We start from the raw sequence: 21,184 nt of genomic DNA, 5'->3' as shown, positions 1-21,184 counted from the left end.
ATTAAAACAATTGCTACTAACCTGCCTTCCATTGAGGACCTGTATACGGCACGTGTCAAGGGCCGAGGTGAAAATATCTACAGACCCCTCACATTCTGGACATAAATTGTTTCAATTTCTGCTCTCAAAACGACACTACAGAGCACTGCACACCAGAACAACTAGATCAGTGATGGTGAACCTTTTTTACCTCGTTCTGTTCCCAAACTACTGAGTTGCGCGTTGGGTGGTTTTTCGCCCTCCAGAGGCTTTAGGGCAGCCTCCGGAGGACGAAAAACAGCCGAAAATCAAGGCTGAAAATCAGCTGGCCAGCGTGCTGCAGCTGACAAGGCAATGCGTCACGTGCCCTCAGAAATGGCTCCGTATGCCACCTGTGGCACACTTGCCATAGGTTCACCATCACGGAACTAGACACAAGGGCAGCTTTTTCCCGAATGCCATCACTCTGCTTAACAACTAATTCCCACAACTCTGTCAATAATTTACTAAGAATGTATTGCTATTGTTGTTCTCTTCCTTCCTAGTATCTATCTGTCCCCACTTACGACTATAACCCCGTTGCTTGTATCTTTCAATTTAGATAGTTTTTGTTTCCTAGTATGATTTGATAGCTTATTAGTAACCTTGACTGTCACTAAGTGTTGTATCTTTTATTCTTGATAAATGTATTTTATTCTCCTTATGTACACTTGAGAGCATTTGGGCCAAAGATAAATTCCTTGTCTGCCTAAACACACTTGGCCAATAAAGAATCCTCTTCTATCAGGAAAGGCCGAGCGCGCCATCTACCGATGGCGGCTTGCCTTGCACGAGAGAGGGAGAAAGAGACAGAGAACTTGATAGTGTATGTGTGTGTTTGTTTCTGTGTCTGATTTCTGAGAAATTATTTTCGCAACCGGCCAAATGAATCATCTCGGTTGAATTTCGGATCCGAGAAAGTGAACGCTTGGAGCGGCAATTTAGGAACCGCTCAAAAATGCGAAGCGATGGGCTGAGGCTGGTTTGCAGGAAAAAAGGACCCTTGGCGGATCGGCTCCGTTTTCGCAAACCAAAACAGCCCGGGAATAGTTAACCCCTAACATTCCCCTCCCTTCCTCCACTTATCCCACCCCCGTTCCCACGTGCAGCAAGACGGAAGGGGAGGGCAGGCCGCGTCTTATCCGGAGGGGGCCATTGCGCATTTCCTGGGATTGGGGAGTTCCCTTCCTGCAGCCCCCGACGCAAGCACAGAAGACAGGGCTTGGGCATGACCCACCGGCCCCCAAGGAGTCTCCCGTCTTCCAAGGGGGAGGAGGGAAGGTGAGCAACTCCCGCTTTCCTCCGGCGCAGGTACAACATCATTCCCATCCCCCCCCACCTCCCACCCCCACGGGGACGCGCGGGAGGAATGCGCGGGTTCGCGCGGCAGGCAGTGGAGAAAGGAGCCGCCAGCGCCGAGGCTGCTGGAAAAGAGAAATCCCAGGAGCGCAAGAGGCATTCCTGCCAAGGCTCCCTTTTCCCGCGCCTGCCCGTCTCTTGGCTTGGACGGCTCGTTGCCCACGCGGAATCCCAAGCTTGCGATCGCCCAGCCGCGCCTCCCTCCCCTCCCGGAATCCGGGCGGGGGTGAAAGCGAGGAACCGGGACGCTTTTCCCGCCGCCTCGCTTTTCCTCCAATGGAGAAGAAACGGCGGCGCCTGCTCAATTTCGTCCCCTGCCCGCTTTTCCGCCCGCGACGTTGCGCCCTCTTCGCCCCTTTCCTCAGGTTGGATCGGGAATAGAGCCTCTTTCCCCCTTCCTACCTTCCCGTCTCCCACCTCCCCACCCTACTTCGCAGGGGGCAATACTGGAAACTGACCATTGAGATCGTTCATCACTGGAGGTTTTTTTAAAAAGAAGAGGCTGGATAGCCGCTTGTCTGAAACGTTATAGGCAGGGTCTCCTGCTGGAGCAGGGGGTTGGACTAGAAGACCTCCAAGGTCCCTTCCAGCTCTATTCTGATTATTTGAGATCAGGCTAAGGGTACATATGTGTATGTTTGTGTGTGCATGTGTTTCTCTGTGTGTATCTTAACTTGGACTCCTCCTTTTCCTGTGAAAGCAGTTGCTAAGGTCGGGATTTCCATGTCATTTGCATTTTCTCATCTGCTGCTAAATTTAGTTTTTCTCTGGAGCTGATCCATTTTTTTTTGTCCGGTCCCTTTGTTGTCTTCAAATTTGACCACCCCCGTGTGGAGTTGATAAGAACTTGATCCCTGAATTTAGAGAGAGAGAGAGAGAGACTTTTACCTTTGCAAAGGGGCTTCTTTGCCTACCTAGAAGTACAAATCACTAAGCAATGCAGGCAAAGCAAGATGTCGGACCTGCCACAACTTAAACCTCTAAATAGAAACGATCTGTCAGGTCTGCCATCTTCAGCTTCTTTCACTTTGCTGGCATCCTGCCATAAAAGGGGAGGGGGAGGAATTTGGGGGAAGCAAAGGTCCGGCATGGGACTGAATAGACAAATGGACACGTGTGTGTGAGTGTGTGTGTGTGTGTGGTAGGGGGAGACAAGCTGACCAGAGTTGTAAAACTGGAATAAGCCGGTTGCCAAGGACACAGCCTGGGAATAGAATGGGAAACTACATCAAGAGGTGCCTAGCATCAGAGCTGTTCCCAAAACATTGAAAAGGAATACTATTGGACACCGATGAACTGGTCAAGGAGGGAAGGCCGTGGAAAAAGAAAAATGTGTAACTTTTGCATGGGAATACTCAGATCTAACTTAATATCAGACTTGCTCTGACTTAGACATTTAGGAAAGAAAGATTCTTGACTCCAAGTGTTAGGTCCTTTTACTAGAGTTAAGTGGTTACAGCGAAAGTAAAGCTAGATCTGAGTGTTCTCACACGAAGATTACATGGTCTGACACGATCCTTGGCTCCGTTTGTTGAGAAAGATATAGTTTATTAGAGGCTAAGTGTATTGTACAGGTAGCCCTTGACTCTTAACCATAATTGAGCACAAAATTTATGTTAAGTGAGAAATTGGTTAAGTGAGTTTTGCCCAGTTTTATGGCTTTTCTGCCCCATTTGTTAAGTGAACCACTGCAATTGTTAAATGAGTAATGCTGTTGTTAAGTGAATCTGGCTTCCCCCTTGACTTTGCTTGTCAGAAGGTGGCAAAAGGGGATCACATGATCCCAGGCCACTGCAACCGTCATAAATATGAACCAGTTGTTGAGCATCTGAATGTAAATCACATTGTGAAAAATGGTCATAGGGCACTTTTTTCAATGCCATTGTAACTTTGAATGGTCACTAAACAAAATTGTTGTTAAACCCAGGACTATCTATATTGCAAAGCCAGAACTGAGAATCACACGCCAAAATTCCTAAGTTCTACTTTTCTCTCCCTTAACACTCTCTCTCTCTCTCTCTCTCTCTCTCTCTCTTTCTCTCTCTCTCTCTCTCTCTCTCTCTCTCCATCCCAGTGTAGCCAATTGGGTTCAGGCAAGATGTTTTCAAGGCGTTCAGTCCAAGGGCAGCTTGGTATGTGGCTCCCCCCTTCCAGCTGGGTGATAGGGTGAGGCAGGATGTTCATTTTCCTAAACAATTCCTTCTCCCCAGAATTCATGGCAGTTTGTCACCGCTTAGCAGCGAACCACATAAGGCGGCTGCCAGGGTTCCAAGTAGCACCCCCAACAAAAGAAAACTCTGAGGCTTGGATTTCCTCAAAGTTCCATTTTATTAGCGATGTCATATTGGCACTGCTGGGGAAACCCGAATCTGAAAGTTTCCAGGTTTTCCCCACCCAAGTGAAAATTCAAATCTCTGCCCTGCACTCACATGTCCATCACATGTGGCCCAATCAGGCACCGTCCCAACTGGAGATGCCTCCCTCCATGTGCAGGACAAGATGTCCTTGACTGTCTGAAAAAGAAATTTTATTATGACTATATATCTCCCATATAATCCCCCCTCCCATTTTCCCACAGCATTGAATTTGGCAGGCCTGAAGGCCCAATGCAAAAGATGGCTTCCAGGCATGACACTGGGTTCCTTCTGAGCTGGGAAGCAATTAAGATGCGGAGGCTGGCTGCTTTTGGGGGGGAAATAATAATAATAATAATATTTAATGCTTCTAGACCGCCCCCTCTCCCGAAAGGGACTCGGGGCGGTGTACAGTTCATACAAAATATAACAAGATATAATAAAATTAAATATGTACAGTTGACAGTTGACATGGAGGAGGTTAAAATGCCGTTAAAAGAACTGTACAAAGCAGATATAAAATAAATTCAAACCCCTAAAAACAAATACAGTAATTAAAAAACCCCTAAAATAACCAGATATAATACGTTTGCCAGGAGGGACAGTTGAATTATGCCAGGCCTGCTAATCGGAACAGGTGGGTCTTCAGTTTTTGCCGGAAGGAGCGGAGGTCAGTGGTGGTTCTGATGTCTGGGGGGAGGTCATTCCAGAGGGTTGGGCCCATCACAGAGAAGGCCCTACTCCTCGGTGTCGCCCGCCGGCATTGTCCAGTGGACGGCACCAGGAGAAGCCCCTCCCTGTGTGAGCGTATTGGCCGCAGGGATGTATGTGGGAGGATGCGATCCCGCAAGTAACTAGGTCCCGTGCCATGGAGCGCTTTAAAGATGGTAATCAGCACCTTGAAACGCACCCGGAAAACCACAGGCAGCCAGTGCAGCTCGCGCAGGAGAGGTGTTACGTGGGAGTACCTCGTACTCCCCATCACAGCCCGCGCGGCTGCATTCTGAACTAACTGCAGTCTCCGGGCGCGTCCCAAGGGCAGCCCCATGTAGAGAGCGTTGCAGTAATCCAGGCGGGACGTCACCAGCGCATGAGTGACCGTGCATAGGGCATCCCGGTCCAGTAGGGGGCGCAATTGGCGCACCAGGCGAACCTGGTGGAACGCCCCCCTTGCCACGGCTGCCACATGGTCATCCATTGACAGCCGGGCATCAAGGAGGATGCCCAAATTGCGCGCCCGTTCCACAGGGGGCAATTGTTCGCCCCCTATGGCCAGCGATGGAATCAGCTGGCTGAACCGAGGTGCCGGTAGCCACAGCCACTCAGTCTTGGAGGGGTTGAGTTTGAGTCTGTTGTCCCCCATCCAGACCCCGACGGCCTCCAAACACCGGGACATCACTTCGACAGCCTCGTTGGGGTGGTTTGGAGTTGAAATATACAGCTGAGTATCATCAGCGTAGAGGTGATACTCAACCCCAAAACCACGGATGATCTCACCCAGCGGCTTCACATATGTGTTGAACAGGAGAGGCGAGAGGACCGAGGGAAAAAGGATTTATTATTCCAAAAACAATACAAGGTTTGCTTTTGGGGGCACTGACCCCAGACTGGCACTTTAGTGGGGATTTTGTATCATTTGGAATCCTTTGTGTTAAGACATGAGCTCACAAGAGTGTGATGTATAAGTTTTATGGTCACCGAGAAACAGGAAATCCAGGTGTGATATAGTTTTATGGTCTTAGGAACTTAGAAAATATTTTGTCTGTTATCTCCCTCATCAGGAAAGATCTTCCTGGCCAGGCAGAGGTGCTAAATTCCCAAGGCTTTTAAATGTTGATTGGCTCCAGTTCCAAATTCACACCTGTCAGTGATCTATTGCCTTTAAGGAAACATTGCATTTTTTGAGTGGAGATGGGTTTCTTGGATTCCAGATCAGAAGGCTTGTTAAAAAAAGGCAGATTCGAGGCTTTTTAAGTTTTATCATATGCGTTCAGCATGTGCAAAATAGCACTTATTTATATACCTCTTCACAGTGCTTTTATAGCCTTCTCTAAGCTGTTTACAGAGTCAGCCTTTCGCCCCCAACAATCTGGGTCCTAATTTTACCTACCTCAGAAGGATGGAAGGCTGAGTCAACCTTCAGCCTGGTGAGATTCAAAACTGCCAAATTGCAGTCAGTCAGCAGAAGTAGCCTCCAGTACTGCACTCTAACCACTGCACCACTGTAGCTCTTGCAAAAAACCCTTGGATTCAGTTCTACAGTGGCTATACCAGTGGTCTTTCATGACAGCTCCAACCTGGAGAGAAACCATTTCGAAATCTTTGGGGTTGGTGCCCTTCCTGAGTTGTGTCTTTCACACACACACACCCAGACGTTCATGGCACCTTTTCAACCTGCTTTGTGTCTCTTGTGTACCTCCATGCAGTCTCACTCACCCTCTTCTCGTGGACTCCCCTTCACTTTCATGCATCCTTTGCTGACTCTCACCATCCCTCTTCCACACCCCTTGTGTATTCCTCCTGACCCACGCTACTCCTTTCATTCACCTTCCTGATCTGTGCACCTCTTGTACATCCCTCGCACTCTTCCTAACCTTTGTCATGCTTCTCATGTACCCCCTCCCAGGTCTGGATTGCATCTTTTGTGCACCCCCCCCCCCCGAACGTTCTCACCCCCTCTCCAACCTACACTATGCCTCTCATGCATTCTGTCACACTCTTTCACATTGTCTTACTCCTTCCCTGTCTTGCTCTACGACCACATTGTTTTAGCAACTGAAATTTTGGCCCAATTGCTGCTATAAGTGGAGGACTGCCTGTATTTTTTTTTCTTTGATTCACAATTGCCAATGTTTTCTGACCAGATACATTTTCTCTCCCCCCCCCTCCCTCCCTCTTCAGCTGGCTGGAAGAATCCTGTTTATCTCTTTTCTGGAGGATGTCTGTTCATGGGGCGAACATAAACTAAGTTCCGAAAAATCAGCAAGAGGCGACTACGACAGCTTCTCGAGGAATCTGACTTCCTATTACATTCTAAGCCGATTGCTTCTTTTCTCCGCATTTCCAAAGCCAGAAGTCTAAATTAAAGTAGAAATGGAGAAGTGTTCGCCTCCTGTTGGGACGATTAAGGAATTCCTAAGTTGCTCACCATCCTGGAAAGACTGCGTGGATCTAAATGGAACGGTTGTGAAGCCCCAGTGCTGGGAAGTCTGGCAGCAGGTCCTCCTTCCGACTCCAAAGCACAAAGAGACAGATGCAACCCCTCCTAAGACAATGCTGGATGACATTCAGGTTTGTGTGGTTTCCTCTGAAAATTCTCCTGACTCCTTGAAAGAGAAGGAGGCCAACACCGAAGGGATGGTTGGAATTGATTGTGTGATTACTATTGAAGAAGAAATTGAAGTCCAAGGGAAGTCCTCACCAGAATCTAGGATTGAGCTCAGAGATGATATCAAGATTTGCACAGTGCCTGAATTACAAGACGAGGCCCCATTAATGGCCACAGGTGGAGGGAGGGCTAAGAAGTTCACAAAACCTGTTAAAGGTAGAGGCCTCTCCAAAGTTGAAAAGGCCACTCAGACTGAAGTCACGCAGAGGGAGATGGCTAAGATCTGTGAGGACTATATTCAGAAGGCAGAAGGATCCAAAGACACCTTACGGGGCAATCACCAGGCCAATGTGGTTTCCCAAAACAAACCAAGAGATTCTGAAGAAGGGATGGTCCATTTAACAGAGCCTGACAGAATAGGAGAACTTGAAGAGGCAGCTTGTAATAATTTCACAGCTGGAGACAAGGAAGATGAGGAGGAAGAAGTGACAAGCATCTTGAAAGAAGGAGGCATTGCCATGGAGAGTGCCCGCCAGAGTTTTCGCTGGTACTGTTACCCAGAAGGTGAGGGACCCCGAAAAGCTTACAGGCAACTATTGGACCTTTGCCACCATTGGTTGAAACCAGAGAGACGTAGTAAGGAACAGATTCTAGAACTGCTGGTCCTGGAACAATTTTTGGCTACCTTGCCCAAAGAAATACAGAATTGGGTATGGCAGCAGCACCCGGAAAGTTGTGGGCAGGCTGTCGAGTTGGTGGAAAACTTTCTGACAGGACTTTCTTTGCTTGAGAGACATGGGAAAAAGGTGAGGGATCTTAAAGGCTATTGACTGTGAGGCATAGTGTCTTAATATTGACCCACTCAGGGCTCAATAGTTTAGGGGGTGATGGTGTTAGAATCACTATTTGAGGTTGAAAAACAACCTATACATGAGGAAAGGCAATTCCCAAAGACCAAAGATCAGGTCTTCAATTTTTCAGATTGAGGAACTCTGGAGAAGCAGGAATTTATATAGGGCGGCTTGCATTGCTATTGGATCATTTGGGTCACCTGACTCCTCGGAGTTCTTCAGTGTTCCCCGATGACGTGCCCTTGAGAACTCATTCATCTTTTAAACAGACTAACTGATAACCTGGCATTGTCCAGGTATTTATTTATAAGGGGAAAATGTCCAGACCAAATATAATTTCTAATGTTGGATTTTCCCCTTTACCAGAGGGAGCTCCCTTGTGGAGCACTGTGAAGCTGTTACCATGGCAACTCCACAGCGCTGTACAGTAGAATCCATTTTAAGGCACAACAGGCTGTATCTTAACAGAACATCCCCCTCCCCGAGAGGTGTTAGGGGTGTCTTACCTCCACAGTATTTGTTTCCAGAGCGTAAGTCATCTGTGTACCAAGTTTGGTTGAAATTGCTCAAGGCGTTCCAGAGTTATACTGGAAAACACACACACACATACACACACAGAGATTAACAGTTGGAAGGGACCTTGTAGGTCATCTAGTCCACCCCCCCACCCCGCCTAAGCAGGGAAAAAAAAACATTTTGTGGCAAATCACCCTATTTCTAACAATTAATTCTTGAAATAAGGATGAGTAGCCATTCACCTTGCAGGGTTGATGTTGTGGGAAAAATAGGAGGAAGAAAGCCTATTGGATATGTTCACGGCCTTGAGGTGTTTATAAAAGCAGAATACCAATGAGCTGATATAACAGATGGGTGCACTGATGCTTGCAGTAGCCTTCACTGAGATGGTTAAATAAATTCATAAACAAATGATATTGTTTGAAAATTAAGAGGTTTTTCTCCCTTTCTCTTGCTGCAGGACTATAATAGATAAATATGTATTCTTTGGACTTCTATTAATATTCCTATTTTTTGTCATTGAAATGATTTGAGGAAATATGCATGATTTAGTAATTCTGTCTTAGTATAAATAATATATATGCTATTCCTTTATTTGAATGCAAGATTTAAATCACATCTTTGTCATTTGGAACGTAGTACTTTCTGCCTTCTCAAAGAATCATATGACATGTCTGTGACTAAATTTGTTTAGTGACTGTTCAGAGTTTCAACAGCACTGAAAAAAGGGGCTTAGATCAATCCTTATGCTTATGACCGTCGTACGATCCAAACAGTAACATTAAGGTTCAGGTGCTGGACAGCTGGCATGTATTTATGATGGTTGCAACACCCTGGGCTCATGTAATCGCCATTTGTTACCTTCCTAGCTGGCTTCTGACAAGCAACGTCAATGGAGGAAGCCAGATTCACTTAATGACCATGTGATTCATTTAACAACCGCAGTGAATAGTTTAACGACCATGGCTCCCCCCCTTTTGTTTGTTTGTAACATATACATCTTTATGAACAAAATGTTGTCCAGTGTTTTTTCTTTTTTATCTCTTACCATGTACATAGTACATTTTACATCATAATTCTGTTCCAATTTCAGCTCTATTGTTTTCTTTCCATATTTTCCATTTTACCCTTATTTCCTTTTTAATACATCTACAATATCCTTAATTGCCCCTTCAAAGTTAATCCAAGTTATCATTCCCTGTTTGATCTGTTAGACTATTTTACTCCAATGAAAACCTCTAGCTGTTTTCCATTTTCCATTCCTTTTTCCTCTGTATTCTTGATCTTCAATTAAACCCTCTATTACTCTCCTCTCTCCCATTCCCTGGTCTGAGTAATCCATCTATTTTTCTTATTTTTTCTTGCCATTTAAGGTTTCACACACATTTTTAGCGTAATTCATTGTACAGCCATGATCTCAATTTAACTAATTTAACATTTTTTAAAAAAGTGAATTTTTTAACGACCATGGCTGAAAAAAAATCATAAAATGTGTCCAACTTGCTTAACAATCCACTTGCTTAGCAACGGCGAATCTGGGTCCCAATTGTCATAAATCAAGGACAAACTGCAACAACTTATCATTCCCATGTTAAAATAGAATAGTATAACCGAGTTAGGAAGGGACCTTGGAGGTCTTCTAGTCCAACCCCCTGTTTAGGCAGGACATCATATGCCATTTCAGACAAATAGTTATCCAATCTCTTCTTAAAAACCTACAGTGTTGGAGCATTCATAACTGCTGGAGGCAAGTTATTCCATTGATTAATTGTTCTCACTGTCAGGTTATTTTCTCCTTAGTTCTAAGTTGCTTCTCTTCTTTATTAGTTTCCATCCATTGCTAAATGTCTGTGGAGATTCTCGGTCATTCTACCCATTGCTTCTTGTCCTGCCCTCAGGTGCTTTGGAGAATAGCTTGACTCCCTCTTCTTTGTAGCAGCCCCTGAGATGTTCTCAGCAGTTTCCTTTGGAAGCACAGGTAGTCCTTGACGTACAACCACAATTAAGCCCAAAATTTGCATTGCTAAACAATGCAGTTGTTAATCGAGTTTCCCCCCATTTTATGACTTTCTAGCCACAATTATTAAGTGAACCACTGCAATTGTTAAATTAGGAACACAGTTGCTAAGCGAATGGCTTCCCCCTTGACTGAAGCTTATCAGAAAGTTTAAAAAACTGATCACATGATCCTGGGACACTACAACTGTCATAAATATGAGCCAGTTGCCAAGTAGCCAAATTTCGGTCCCGTGACCCTGGGGATGCTGCAAAGGTCGTAAGTATGAAAAACGGTCCTAAGTCTTTTTCCCCCCAGTACCATTGTAACTTTGAACGGTCTCCAATTGGTTGTAAGTCGAGGGCTATCTGTACAGGATGGGGTCTCAATTATTCAACATTTGAATGGTTTCAGGCTCTGGTGACTTTTGAAGAGGTGTCCATGTATTTCTCAGAGGAAGAATGGAGACTCCTAGATGAATCTCAGAGGAAGATTTTCACAAAAGTGATGATGGAGAATTATGAGAATGTCCGAGAATTGGGTGAGAGTTGGACAGGACTGGGGAAGTATAATGGGCTGGGAGAATAAACCTGAGGGACAGGAGGAAGGGCTGAAGCCTACACCAGTGTTTCTTAACTATGACCACCTGAAGAGGTGTGGACTTCAACTCCCAGAATTCCCCAGCCAGAGAAACCTAAGTCCAAGGCAGGCATGGAAGAAAGTCTCTTAGGACCGATCCTTCTGCATTCCCTCGAATGCAAAGTCAAGGAAGGAAGAAGCACTTGCAAGTTTCTGTTACTATGACCTCACAATAAGCTTAGAACAGTATTAGTATTGTTTATCCGATCTGGACTACTTCGAAGGACTGTCAAAAAGAGACTTATGTCATATATAATGTTTGTGGCCTAAACCTGGCTCACTTAACCAAATCACTTAACAACAAATTAAGCAAGCAGATACGTTCAGCGTAGGCTTAGTTCTCTGCAAAGCATTGGCCATTTGTGACCGGTCCTAAGCAAAAGCAGAATCAGAGCTTATATAGCTTTGGCCTGTTACATTATGAAGACAAGATAAGATAGAGACTGTGTAAATTAGGTTTAAGCAGGCTACGTTTGAAAGGCTTTTAATAAAGCCTCCCATGAAATTTACGTATCCTTTCCTACTAGGTTAACATAGGAGCTATACAATCTCTGAGATTTGATTAGTGAATATATGATAGCCTACCTTTTGCCATCACAGTAATAATAAGATCACTGAGCCGCAAACCGATCACCAGACACCTTCTAATTCCCCAATTCCCCTTTTCGGGATGGGGGAGGGGGTGGCACTCATGTACGGGCTGCTCCATATGCATAAACAATGGGCAGTCGCTCATGCAAATGGAGCACACATCCATGTGCTTGCCCGCTGCTCTTGCAAGTGGGGATGCCACACGCTCACCCGCTACTTTCAATGGCCCAGTTCCAAACGGTCAAAGGCCTAGTAGTGGGCTGTGGCCTGGGGGTTGTGGACCCCTGTTCTAAGGGAGAAACTGCTGATTGGTTCCTTCACCATAAGTTTGAGCCTACAGCTAGTCTTGACATTGAAAACCAGAAGTTGGATTTAACCAGGGGTAAAATCCACTTATCTTTGCTACCGGTTCTGTAGCAATGTGAGCGCACACAAGACCTTCTGTGCATGCGCAGAGCGTCAAAATGACATCTGGGCGGGTGGGCAGAGCCTGCTACTGAGCGCGCTTGTAAAGGTAAGCGAAAGGGGGGGGGAATCCGCTATGCCACGTGATTTATATTACCTAGAAAGCAGGAAATCCTGTTTTCTAGCTAATATAAATTGCGCATCACGGCTGATTGTTGGAAAAACCAGTTTGCCTGAACTGGTAGCATTTTTTTTACTACCGGTTCAGGCAAAGGGGTAGCATTTTTATTATCGGTTTGGGCGAACCGGTCCGAACCGATAGCATTTCACCCCTGGGTTTAACTTGTGCTGTTGAAACATTCTAATTTGACGTGCAGGCAGGTTTGAGTTTTTGTGTAAGTTGTTCTCCTGGATTATTGTCTTTAAGACGATTTGCTCTTTTTAAAAAAAAAATAACAATTCTCCTATTCCCCCCCCCCACTCCCCTCCCTTTTTTTCTTGGTAGGATTTCCCACCAACAATCCAGATCTCATCTTCAAAATGGGGGGAAACAAGAACCACGAACTGCACATGGATAAAACTCAGAACCTTGAAGAAGATGCTTCTCCAGAAGTCACAGGTGAGGAAAAGGTTGCTTCTGCTTCTTGACTTGATTTGCTTCTGTGCCCAAAAGCAAGGAATGGGCATGGGGCTCCTTTGTGAAACAACGCATAATAGCAGGCAAGTTTCTCAACACCGGGAAGCCCACCCCCACTGGAATGTGTAGCAGCTACGTGAGGGCATGGCACCTCTTCCAGGAGAAGAATCTTCAAAGCAATTGGTATTTATTTAACGTATGGCATGGAGCAAATGATGGAAATATGTAATCAGTTTGGTAAGATTTGAAGAATTCAAGAAGTTAAATATAAATTATAGATCACACTGCTCTTGTGTCAGAAGAAGGAAGTGCCTCTGAGTTCAGAGGATGAGTTGAAAGGATCATTATTGCTGCCTGTGAGATACACAGTCAGAGGCTCCTTTCATCTTCCCAGCAGCAACTGGAGCAAAGGATGGGAGCTCATCCTACCCCAGGGCATCACATAAGTCTCAAACGCCGGCTTGCTAACTTCCAACCCACCATCCTAACCATGAGTGCAAACATGCTCCTTTAGTCGTAGATTAGATTTTAAAATATACCGATTCATAAGAATAGAATAAATTTTCTGTATATTAATATCCAGGCCATTTATCCAGTTAAGCACACCATTTATTAGTTAAGGGACGTGGCGGCTCAGTGGCTAAGACGCTGAGCTTGTCGATTGAATGGTTGGCAGTTCGGCGGTTCGAATCCTTAGCGCCACGTAACGGAGTGAGCTCCTGTTACTTATCCTAGCTTCTGCCATCCTAGGAGTTCGAAAGCACGTAAAAATGCAGGTAGAAAAATAGGAACCATGACATTGGCTCTTCGGCTTTGAAACAGAGATGAGATCGCCCCCTAGAATCAGGAACGACTAGCACATATGTGCCAGGGAAATCTTTATCTTTACCTTTATTTGTTAGTTGGAGAACTAACTGCTTTTCCTCCTGTTTAAGCTCTCGAATGGCAGAGAGTCATTGATAGATTGTAGAGCCTAGGTTTTTTTTTTTTAATTAATGGTTTGCTGCCGGCAGTGTTTTGCCGAACAGTATGGTGGTTTTCAGCAAAACTGTTGTAAAAGAAGGTTGTCAACACCGAACTGAACCTGGCAGAAACCCTTTTCCTGATTCAACTTTGCCACACTGTATGGGAGGAGGTTGGAATGTATTACTATACACAACATAGAGCTTTCTTGCGAGAACCAAGGTTATCTCCTGGGCGATGGAGGAAGGAGGAGAGGAATACATGAGAAGCCTGCCAATTAACTTAATTGGCCAACGTGATTAATGACACGGGAAGGGGTCATTACTGGTTTTAACTATACTGTAACCGGGGGGGGGGGGGAGTCAGAATTGGTTTCCCTTCAAAGTTTGCCAATATGATTTACCCAATAAAGAAGTTCTTTGAGGAAGTCAGAACCTTTACAAAGATCACATGACTTCAGGATTCTGCAAACAGTTGTAAATGCAGCCTGTTTGCAAGCCCTTGGTTCAATCACGTAACTGCAAGGAGGGGTGACCTTCGGAATTTAGAATAAGAGTAGTAAGTAGTCCCTTGGTAGGTCCGTCATAGGTTTGAATGGTCACTAAGCAACTGGTGGTAAGTTGAGGACTGCATGCATGTGAAGGTAGAGGTCTAGCAGGATCTAGTTTCGTGTTGACTGGAATTTCAGCGTATCAACCAAAGGAAAAGAACTCCAGGCTGAATATAATTCCTACTTTTTCCTCCCCCTTTAAAGGAGAGCTGGAGTTTTCAAATGAAAAGGAGAAGCTGGCAACCTGGACACAAAATGATATGAAAGATATCTTGCCATCCAAGCCAATGTCTCCAAGACCCCTCAAGAGTTGTGATGCCACTGTCAAGGGTCACTGTCCCAGAAAGCAGAGGGCAGGATCCCTTTTGCAACAAACCATGCCAGGCTTTGCATGCCCAGACTGTGGCAAGAAGTTCTTTAGCAAATCGGACATGGCTCGACACCAGTGGCACCACTCCAGAAAGCAATCCTACCAGCATGTGAGTTGTCCCAACAGCTTTGCCAAGCCCTCTCAACTGGCCCAGCACCAACATCGTCAACCCGGAGAGTGTCAGTGCTCCAAGTGCGGGAAGCGCTTTACGGATCGCTATGGACTGGCTTGCCACCAAGCGATCCATTCTGCCAAGCGACCTTTCCACCGCCATTACAGGGGCTTCTACTTTAACTACAACCTGCGCCAGCACCAGAACCCGAACCAGCAAGGAAGCACGGCAAAATCCCTTTTTCACTGTCCTCACTGTGGGAGGCAATTCACTCGCCGCTGTAACCTTATCCAGCATTCTCGGATACATCAGTATCAGTGGCAGCCACAAGCGAAGCAGGAGGTGCTCCTACACCCGGGAGACCAAACCCAATGAAGCGATGGAGGGTCAGGTTGGGCATTGTGCATAGCAGCAGAGTTGGGGCTCTCTGAAATATAGAGGTTGGGGAGCTTTGGGTAAGGGACAGTGATGATGGCAGAATTTATTTTTCTTCCTAACAATTTCCTGCAAAGGTAAGAGTCTGCTACCCCTCTCCCCCCCCCCCCGCCAAATAAACTGAGTGTTGATCTGTCGCTATAGGAACCTGCCTTTGCCTGACATCACACAGCCATGATTGCAGATGGAGCGGGAGATTTGACGGTGGAGATGATGACTCTTGACTCATCCAGGATGGAGAGCTGTTGCACCAGATCAGTTGGGTGAATGTTCTAATCGTAAATCTCCAATCCACTAATGAGAATCTTCTGAATAATCCTCTGCAGGCGCTCAGTAGGAACTCCAGCTTTTCTCAAGGCCAGGCAACCAATAGTGAGGAAACATCCGGAAGCATCTCGGGAATGCTGACACTCTCTTAGTTTGTCCAACTTAGCCACCCAGGATCTTGTGCTTTTGTCCAACTGTACTATGCAGGTCTGGACTGTCTGCAAAGTTTTAGTCAGTATTTGCACAATGACCGTTGAGAACCTAGAGGACCATCAAGTCATTTCTATGGACAAATATCCGTTCTGGTGGTAACAAATGTGAATAAAGCTGCAGAGACTATTCTAGCACTAGTAAGTCTAAGACTAGTTCCATGTTTTGGCATTTGTTTCTGTACAGAATACCTTTGCCCTCTCACCTGAATCTGTGCCGATGATCTTGTAATTCGTTGTTTCTAAATCTTGGTGGCTTTTAAGATGTGTGGACTTCAATTCCCAGAAATCCCCAGCCAGCCTTTTAAAGCCAACAAGGTTGAGAAACACTGTGGTAGCCTATCTTGACTAGCGAAAAAATTCCGGGCAAGTTAGACTGCAGGAAGTCTTGGTTATAATAGGCTTGAAATGGATGATCTAGGTCAGGGGTCTGTAACCTTAAACACTCAAAGAGGCGTTTGGACTTGTTTCCCACAGAAAAGAAAATACCAAGAGCCAATAATTTAACAACTGGTGTGACTAGGTGTACGTGGCCAACTCAGCATCACTCATTCCCACCCAGTTACATGACCCACCCCCCCAGCCACGCCTACCCAGCCGGTCATTAGGACAGAGAACTGGTTGTTAAATTATTTGCCCTGCCCAGGCCCACCTCATCCCTCCCAGTTTCTCTGTCTCTCTGTGTGTCTCTGTCTCTGTCTGTCTCTATCTCTTGTCTCTCTGTGTATGTCTCTCTGTGTGAGTGTCTGTCTGTCTCTGCATATCTGGCTCTCTGCCTCTGTATCTGCCGCTCTCTGTCACTGTCTCTCTGTGTCTCTTGTCTCTTCTGTGTGTGTCTCTGTCTCTTTGTGTGACTGTCTCAGTCTCTCTCTCAGTCTCTTATCTCTGTCTGTCACTCACTCTATCTCTGTCACTCTTTTTCTGTCTGTCTCTTCTCTCTCTCTCACTCTGTCTGTGTGTGTGTCTCTGTCTGTTTGTCTATGTCTCTATCATTCTCTCTGTCTCTTGTCTCTCTCTCTCTCTGTCTCTTTCTGTATCTCTGTCTATCTCTGTCTCTGCCGCTCTCTTTGTCCCGTCCCCCCTCTGTCTCTCTGATTCTGACTCTCCGGCACCTCATCTCTAGCTGGGTCTCTAGCTGCTCGACAAATTGCAGCAGGAAACGGTGGGTGGCTGCTTCTGACCTTTGCTGGTGCTGGACGCGCCTCGGTTGCTCGAAATGTGCGACCTGCTCTCTGCCCTGAGAGACTGGCTCAACCCGAGCCGCTGCTGTTGCCAGGGGCAAGTGGGGCAGGGTTTCATTGTGGCTTCGGGTCATAATGGGCTGCAGGAGGAAAAGGGGACCCATCTCCCCCATTGTGAAATGCACTAAATTTCACTCTTACACTGCAAGAGCAGCGGGCAGGTCATGGAGGTGGCAACAGTAGCAGCTGTGGCAGGGTCGGGCCAGTGTCTCAGGGTGGAGAGCAGGTTGCTTGTTTCCCCAAGCGACCAAGGTGCGCCCAGCACCAACAAGGGCCAGAAGAGGCGCTCACAAGTCCCAGCAAGGGATAAGGCGCTGGAGAATCGGCCCTCGCCGTTCTCTTTGCAGCAGAGGGATGAAAGGAGGGAGCCTCAGCAGAGGGATAAAAGCTAAATGTGGCTCTGGAGCTGTGGGTTGCCGACCCCTGGTCTAGGTTGACCCACGCTGATTTTGATTTGTGGGTTGATGGCAAATTTTTAAAAATTGCTGCCGTGAAAATATTTATCTTTAGATTTGAGAAAGCATTGCTTCAGTAGCGGCAGGATGGAAAAAGGAGACAGATAGCTTAAAAATCTAGATGCCCCCCACTTGTAATAATCTGTATATAGTTTTCTAGTCCAAAGATTTATTCAGGTTCATCCTCAGATATTCAAGGAACAGGCAGTGGTCCCAGATCTTATTTGATTTTGTTTTTGGTTCATGCTTTGCTTCACGATTAGATGAAAGTGGGAGAATCCTGATTAGACAACCTGTAATACCCAGGTGATTTCCATCACTTATTTTACGGTTATTTTCTTCCATCAGAATTGGAGGAAGTTGAAGATTGTCATAAGTTACCTCTAGAGTCTAGAGCTTGGTTGACAGTCCTATAAAATGGAGAAAAGAGCCAAGATCCTTTAGGCCACGGATGCATTCAGTTAGAATATTCATAACACCATACATAGGCTTTTCAGACACCCAGTATTGAATAAATATAGACTAAGCTTTACACGGATGTGAGGTCAACATTTCATAACTAGACTGGGACATCCACATAACCACTAGGTGGAAGCAAGGGTTTTCTATATCTCCTTGTTGCCCTCTACTGATTGTGTAGGTTTTTGCAGATTGAATAAGTCACGGGTCCACAATCCTCGGTCTGTGACCCAGTGCTGGGCTGCAGCCCATTTGGTACCGGGCTACAGAAGTGGTGGGCGAGTGCATGTGTGCATACACGAAGTTGCATTTGTGAAAGCGATGAGCGCACATACACGAAGCCAGCCCTTTCCACGTTGCTGCTACCTCTCTGGTCCTCCAAGTTGAAAAGCTTGGAGACTGCTAGAATAAGTGATATGAACAGGGATAAGTGCCACATAATACTTCCCATGTCAGGGGCCCTAATGCAGAATGCATATTGAGGGAGGTCCTTTTCTTTCCTGTTTGCACAGATTGTATAACCATGCTATTACTGTTACTGTTCTCTCAATGGTTGGGAAAATTGCAGGTTTTTTTTTTTTTAAATGTGCATAGGAAAGTGGATGAAAAGGGGTCATTTGTCTATGAAGTGCCACCCTTCCCCAGCCACTGCCTGGTCTTTATGCAAATGAAGACTTTTTGAGAACTCTAAAAAAATACTGGAGGACTATATTACAGTAATATTTCTGTATTGCATACTGTTTCTCTCCAGCTTGCTTTCTGTATTAGTGGAGCCATAGGTCATTAATGAAAAGGCCCCAAGTACTCTCAGACTGGGCTTTATGTACTGTAAATTATCTCCAGTTTTAGCCAAATGGAGAAGAATTGACTTTTTGTATTTTTGGAACAATGATGTTTCTGGGCTAGTTAATAATATACAAGAAAAATAAAAAAATAAAAATTTGGGTTCACTTCCATGACTTTTCTGGAAGAAGCAGGAGGGCTAAGGCTGACCTATAACATAAATGGATGAATTGTGTGACACAATTCACGACGCAGTGAGCAGTCACAGCCTCTAACCAGAAAGCTTACAATATCAATAGCACTTAGACTTATATACTGCATTACAGTGCTTCACAGACCTCTCTAAGCGGTTCAGAGTCAGCATATTGTCCCCAATAATTTGGGTCCTCATTTTACCCACTTTGGGAGGATGGAAGGCTGAATCCAGCTTGAGCGTTGTGAGATTTGAACCGGCAGGCAGCAGAAGTAGCCTGAAGTAGTACTGCACTCTAACCACTGCACCATCCTAGTTCTTGCAAAACCTTTGGATTCAGTTATGCCTAATGGCTCTGCCATGGTCTTTCATGGTAGCTCCATTTCAAAATCTTTGGGGTTGGTTCACCTATTTTGCCATCTCAGACCTGTGCAAGTGAGCATCTGTTTCAGCACCTGGATGGTAGGCATTGTTTTATCAGGAGGGTACACTTGGTGCTACATCAGGAAATCAACTAAAGCAGGGTGACATCACAGCCCTCTCCACCAACTCCTATTGGCAATGGCTGTTGGAAGGACGTCAAGCAGAGGTCCCATCTAGTGATGATACTCAGGGCGATACAGGAAGTCCTCAACTTACAACCACAACTGAGCCCAAAATTTATGTTGTTAAGTGAGAAATTTGATATGTGGGTTTGCTCCATTTTACGGCTTTTCTTGCCACATTTGTTAAGCGAATCATTGCATTTAGGAAAACGTTAGGGGTGGAGTCAAGCAGGTATTTTCGCAAAACATTGGGGCTTGGAAATCCTTGGCACTGGTGTAAAGCAAACTGCTTATCAAGTAAAAATATAATTAAATGCTCTTGGAGAGTGTGCTTATAGGTGTGATTTTGTAATTACAAATTAGTTTCTACACACACACACACACACACACAGAGCCTGAGGATATTTAAAGTACAGCAGTTTTTAACACTCAAAATGGAAACATGTAAGTGATGTTATATCACGTTGATCAAATGATAAAAATAGGTTTTGCCCATGGGTAAACTATAGGAGGAGCAGGCTGAAAGGCTAATCCCAGCCTTTAGGTTTAAATATGGTTTAGTTTGATGTGATTGTTTCTTCCAACAAACTGCAGTTAAATTATGGCTCAGCTTGGTGCATGAACCCAGTCAAACAAGGGAGGTTCAGCAGATCCTCTCTCCAGGAAAGCATCTCTGCTTCTCCATCTCTGACATATGTGATAATAGCCAGAAATCCAACAGTGATATCTTTTTCCAGACTGGTGGCATTGATCTGCTTCAAAAAGTCTGGTCTATATAAATTGCTTCCGATAGTTAGGCAACTGTAAAACAACAAGAATAGTCAGTTGCAAAAGGTATTTTTTTACTTGGAACAGTTTAGATCCTGCAATAGCTCCATTAATATTATTAAGAAACATCTGCCTATCTTAGGGCATTGAGAAGGACACGACTGATGGACAAAAATGGCACATCCAGTTAAATATGGCTCTATAACCAACCACAAAGGCCTACGCAAGTTGTAACCTTATAATCACAGAGCAGAACTACGATGATATCCAGAAGTCATATTTATTAGTCAATTTATATACCAAACACTTGCAAAAATATGGGCCCAAGATCCTTTATGCTTCTGCTAAATAACAATCGCACATGTCAACATGGTAAGTATGATTCCACAAAACAATGACAACTCCAACCTTCCAATTTTATGATTATTGTAAGCTTGCTTATTTGCTGATATTTTATTCTTCCCCCACTGTCTCTTCACCTTTTCCTCCTCTTTTTGCAGCTGTTGATTCTGTTCCTTCAAATGTTTTTATAAATAAGATCTGGTTTATGCTTTATTGGACAGCAACTGGAAATTCCAGATCCATACACTACCGAATAAGAAAATAAATATTCTAAAGAAAATTAGAGCAAATGACATTTGTGGAAAACTACAAGTACATATACAGAGAGTTAGGAGGAATCAAATTTGACTCGGAGATTTATGTGGTCTAGCACAAAGTTTTTAAAGTTTGGCAACTGTGTGGACTTCCACTCCCAGAATTCCACCACTCTAAAGTAGGATGGAATATGGAATGGAATGGAATAGAAGGACCTTGGAGCAGTGGGGAAGTTCAGTTTTTTTTTTAATTTACTACTGGTTCTGTGGGCATGGCAGGGGAAGGATACTGCAAAATCTCCATTCCCACTCCACCGTAGGGACTGCCAGAGGTGGTATTTGCCGGTTCTCTGAACTATTCAAATTTTTGCTACCGGTTTTCCAGAACCTGTCAGAACCTGCTGAATTTTACCTCTGCCTTAGAGGTCTTCTAGTCCAACCCCCTGCTCAGGCAGGAAGCCCTATATCATTTCAGACAAATGGTCTGAATATCTTCTTTAAAACTTCCAGTGTTGGAGCATTCACAACTTCTGGAGGCAAATTG

The 21,184-nt window shown here is 45.1% G+C and overlaps 1 protein-coding gene across 4 annotated transcripts; it reads left to right on the top strand.

The window, feature by feature from the left end:
- Positions 1-1,149: 1,149 nt before the first annotated feature.
- On the top strand, positions 1,150-15,231 carry LOC309402041 (uncharacterized protein). Of its 4 annotated transcripts, none has more exons than XM_081971532.1 (5): positions 1,150-1,299; positions 6,633-7,865; positions 10,837-10,963; positions 12,563-12,676; positions 14,412-15,231. In XM_081971532.1, exons 2-5 carry the CDS (start codon positions 6,825-6,827, stop codon positions 15,062-15,064), a joined length of 1,935 nt encoding a protein of 644 aa, XP_081827658.1. In that variant the 5' UTR covers positions 1,150-1,299; positions 6,633-6,824; the 3' UTR covers positions 15,065-15,231. The 4 variants fall into 4 exon arrangements, with proteins under 4 accessions (XP_081827658.1, XP_081827659.1, XP_081827661.1 ...); XM_081971533.1 differs by having other exon boundaries at positions 1,150-1,329; XM_081971535.1 differs by lacking the exon at positions 1,150-1,299 and adding an exon at positions 1,604-1,742.
- Positions 15,232-21,184: the final 5,953 nt, after the last annotated feature.

This window comes from Natrix helvetica, assembly GCF_964273705.1.
Source record: "Natrix helvetica genome assembly, chromosome: Z".
In the NCBI taxonomy this organism is placed as follows: Eukaryota; Metazoa; Chordata; class Lepidosauria; order Squamata; family Natricidae; genus Natrix; species Natrix helvetica.
The sequence above is the reverse complement of the archived record's forward strand: the minus strand, read 5'-3'. Positions and strand labels throughout refer to the sequence as shown.

Coding starts and splice junctions, on each gene's coding strand:
- LOC309402041 (XM_081971532.1), top strand. CDS start 6,825: ATGGAGAAGTGTTCGCCTCCTGTTGGGACGATTAAGGAATTCCTAAGT. Junction 10,964..12,562: donor TGAGAATGTCCGAGAATTGG/GTGAGAGTTGGA, acceptor TTTTCTTGGTAG/GATTTCCCACCAACAATCCA. Junction 12,677..14,411: donor TGCTTCTCCAGAAGTCACAG/GTGAGGAAAAGG, acceptor CCCCCTTTAAAG/GAGAGCTGGAGTTTTCAAAT.